The sequence below is a fragment of the Camelina sativa genome, chromosome 19 (genome assembly GCF_000633955.1).
Source record: "Camelina sativa cultivar DH55 chromosome 19, Cs, whole genome shotgun sequence".
Classification (NCBI taxonomy): domain Eukaryota; kingdom Viridiplantae; phylum Streptophyta; class Magnoliopsida; order Brassicales; family Brassicaceae; genus Camelina; species Camelina sativa.
In genome coordinates, this window is record NC_025703.1 from 3,884,880 (window position 1) to 3,889,046 (window position 4,167).

General features: G+C 35.5%; 1 protein-coding gene across 1 annotated transcript in view; it reads right to left on the reverse strand.

The window, feature by feature from the left end:
- Positions 2,062-4,167, reverse strand: part of LOC104764628 (vacuolar amino acid transporter 1) — a gene marked incomplete in the record, with an annotated part of 3,219 nt that continues 1,113 nt past the window's right edge. The window contains 8 exon segments of the mRNA XM_019240653.1: positions 2,062-2,340; positions 2,469-2,531; positions 2,736-2,779; positions 2,875-3,037; positions 3,141-3,276; positions 3,362-3,581; positions 3,680-3,887; positions 3,966-4,167. Of these exon segments, the coding sequence (XP_019096198.1) occupies positions 2,245-2,340; positions 2,469-2,531; positions 2,736-2,779; positions 2,875-3,037; positions 3,141-3,276; positions 3,362-3,581; positions 3,680-3,887; positions 3,966-4,167 (1,132 nt within the window).

The following is a 4,167-nucleotide window of genomic DNA, read 5'->3' on the forward strand; positions in this document are numbered from 1 at the left end:
AAAAAAAAAAAAAAAAAAAAAAAAAAAAAAAAAAAAAAAAAAAAAAAAAAAAATTGTCACCTTCAACAATCAACATCGTCTGAACTATATAGCACATAACTTTTCTTTAGACTTCGAATACCAAAGAAAAAAATACATCAACAGAATAAAATCATATACAATTGATGATAGTTACTAAATATTATTTTACAAAATTATCAAATTATTATTTTATAAAAAATAAATTATTTTTAAGCGAAAATTACATTTTAAATACACAATTTTACAAATTATAAAAATCAATAGTTGTTTTTTTTTTGGTGAGGGAGAGGGAGGCTCTTTCAATCAACAAGAAAACTAACTACCCGCGAACAACACGTGAACACGCTAACCCACCGGCATCATCCAAAACAAGATGATTAACAACCTCCGGTTGATCAGTAAACAAGTGAAAACCTAACGAAAAGAGTAAAAGAATAGTTCGCTAACTCATCCGTACGACGGTTAGCTTCCCTATACACATGAGTAATTCGGACTATCTAGTCTATAGAGAGAAAGGCATAGCACAAACATTCTAGGAAAGACAGAGGATGCGAATCACCAATCCCACTGCCTGTAAAAACCCAACAACCATTACCGAATCTATTTCCAGCTCAAGACGCGTGATCCCTCGCTCCCAAGCTATACATAATCCATAATAGACTCCCCACAACTCTGCTAGTGGTGCCGAACATATACCAATGTTCAACGCAAAGCCCCCTATCCAAGTACCATCACCATCCTGTAGAACACCACCCGCTGAAGCCAAGCCCAGGTTCCCATGAGACGTGCCATCAATATTCAGTTTTAACCAACCAGCACTAGGCGGTATCCATTTAATCAGAATTTCTTCTCTCACCACCGCAGTTGTTTGACCCTGACAAAGCACATGAGCACTCGACACTTCCTTCACCAAGTCTTTGATAAACCTCACCTGGTCCCTACACTTACCATTGGAGTCAAAAAGATTACTGCACCGCCATTTCCACCCCCATTATATGGCCATCGCAAAACATGTTGCCCACGGACTATCATTCACCTCTCCCCCTTCACCCAAATTCCCATAAATCCATTCCAACAAAGAACTTGTAAAAAATGGTTGTAATTTCCGCGGTGGTACTAAACGACGCCACACCCCTGCCATGGCAGGACAGTCCCGAAGCACATGTATAATAGACTCCTCACCACTCTTACAAACCTTACACAAACCTGAGTCACTCAAATGTCTGAGGTATCGCTCAACTTCTGTCATTATCACTTGATGAACTACCAACCAAAGAAAACAACAAATCCTTTCTAGCGCTATTACCTTCCACACACGGTCAAAAACACTCCCCGTCCAAGGTCTAGGAATGTCATCTCACATTAAAAAAGCATAAACTGACTTAACTGTAAATTCACCATTCGACGTCTCCCTCCAAGACAACTTGTCTGTAGCCCCCGTAAAATAGTCCAAAACCACTGCACCTAGCTTTAACCGGGTGTTTGTGTAATATTTATACAATCCATGACGTATAATTAAATAAAGATACAAGATAAAACGATTATTCTTTAACCATGACCATTCGGATAAAATTTAACTACTCTTTTATGCAATTTAAGTTTAAAATACTACATATATTTTTATTATATTACTAAAAAAAATATAAGTATCAAACAAATGCCAAAAATACTTTACTTTTTATTAAATACATAAATAATTACATTTTTTTGGTTCTTTTTCAATCTATAATTAAATAATTATAAATTATAGAAATATATATATATAACTTGTCATTTGATCTGAAAATAAAAATGACAAGTTTAAAGAACAGATTAAAGGACAAGTTTCTCGACAAAGTTCTTCGATAGACATCATCCAATAATTTCCTCCTCTTCTCTTATTTAATCAAGCTATGTAATTAATGTTCAAGTCTAGACTCTAGTATCTAGAATCATGGCTTGCAAAGACTTCATGATACTGTATAGCTTAGTCCGGTGAGCATTTTTTTAGTTACTCCAATATAATTATATAAATTCAAATCACTCAATGAAAAAGACGACTACACGTTAAAACAAACTTTATTAATGTATTAAAAATTTAACATTAGTGTTCCGTTTTACAAAACTTGATTACTCGTTCTGTTAAATTTTAGTAATAAAACTTTACCACTTCTATAAACCATAACCTCTTACTGTTTCACAAATTTTACGTTGTTTTATTGTTCATCACAGTGTACCACCATATCAACTCATTTCTCTTACTAATTTTACAATGGCGGAGTACGTCCCGCAGCAACCGCTTACAACGCCAAAGATTATGATGAAAATGCATATTCCAATCTGCCAAATATCAATTAATTTACAAGAAAAAAAATAAATGTAATTGTCATGTGAAAATCATATACTAATGAACCAAAACAAGAACCACTTTATGGCATAAAATAAAAACAAATTAATATATCTCTTACTTGCGTCTTACTCAATTTACCCTTCAAGATACTGAGATAACAAAGACAGGGAATAATAAAAGCCTGCACGATAAACAAAAAATGTGAATCCTTTTTAACATGTTTGATATGCCTAAAATAACTGAAAAGCTGAAAATCTGAATATCTGATAATGTGTTTTTAAAAAAAAACTCTGATGAAATATGTAGCTTTTTGTTTAATCTTTATCAAATACATATTATCCCTATATCTTTGTCCTATAAATCGATGACGGGACAGGAGACTTACGACAAGCATTGCAAGGAATGATCCCATCAAAGCCCCCATGATCGCTGCAAAGATATTAGAACTAACGAAGATGAATATTGTTTTTTAAAAAGAAAATTTGTAAATCGTTTCATGGAAAAAGATGTTAAGAGTAATTTACCAAAAAATGGGAATGTAAGTGCGACGACCAAAGTTGAGAGAACTAAAATCGTTCTAAGAAACATAGATACTCCGTAGGATCTCTGTGACGACGGCATAAGTTCTTCTAAGCTTAGCACGATCGGTGTTATAGATAATGCGTATTTGGTCATCGGTGTTATTGCCTAGTTAATTAAAATGAGTAGAAAAAGAAGCAATCATATATATTTTAGTTAGTAATACATAGAGACAAACATATTTATAGAGTTTTAAAGTTATATATCTCACCGCTGTCCAAACTGCGATCTTGGATGACGTGAACTGTTGTGGCATGTTTAGTGTAAACTCGGATTGAATGGCCTCACCAAACATACTGTAGCCACAAATCGCTACGACTATGTACAAGAATACACAGAAACCAAAACTGCGAAAGCAGAAACGAGAATTGAAAACTTTGACTTAACATCATTTATACGTTCATTATAAGTAACCTTGAGTGTTTTTTTTACCTAATGACTACCACCAAAGGAAACTTGGATGGTTCTTTCATGGAAGAGTAAATGTTCGGGAAAACCGCGTGACCGCTGAACCCAAACCCGTAAATCCCAATCGCAACGGGTAAGTTAGCGAGATCAAGAGCTTGTCCACCCGGACGAAACCCAACTCCATCAACCGTCCCGACCCAGTATAGACAAAGAGCCATCATGATCGAAGAGAAGACCCCTCCGGCTAAGAGAATAATAGATCCAACACATGAATTAAACAATGAACTAGCTAGTCCCCCCGCTATTTCGTAAGGCTCTTATATAGAAATATATATATGAAACCTGAGAGATAGGAGAGTAAGCTAAGATCTCTGAGCCAAACTGTCGGAAGAACAATAAGGGTAGTTGATATGGCAAATATCTGAGAAGAATCTAAAGATAGTACTCCAACGATGTTTAGTGAAATGTTGGGGAAAATTCTCGACAAGTTATCGCTCATCATGATTATATACTCCACACAACCTGCGTATAACTCCATATACAATAGTATCTGCAAATCTCAAGAACCCTACTCTTAGTTTGGGGATGTTTTTAAAGTGTATATGTAAATGGATTACATATAACTCACGGAGATGATGAGGCGGCCGGTGAATCCAAAGGCAGCTTGACCAATGTCTGGGTAGTTATGGAGGCCAGGTGAGCTTTCAAGACATCGTTTAAGGAGAATACAGGTGTAGCAAGTGATGATACTGAAGAAGAAGAGTATAAAAAGCCCAAGCCATCCTCCTTCTTTCACCCCGTAAGGCATCGTGAGTAGAGCTAATCCACAC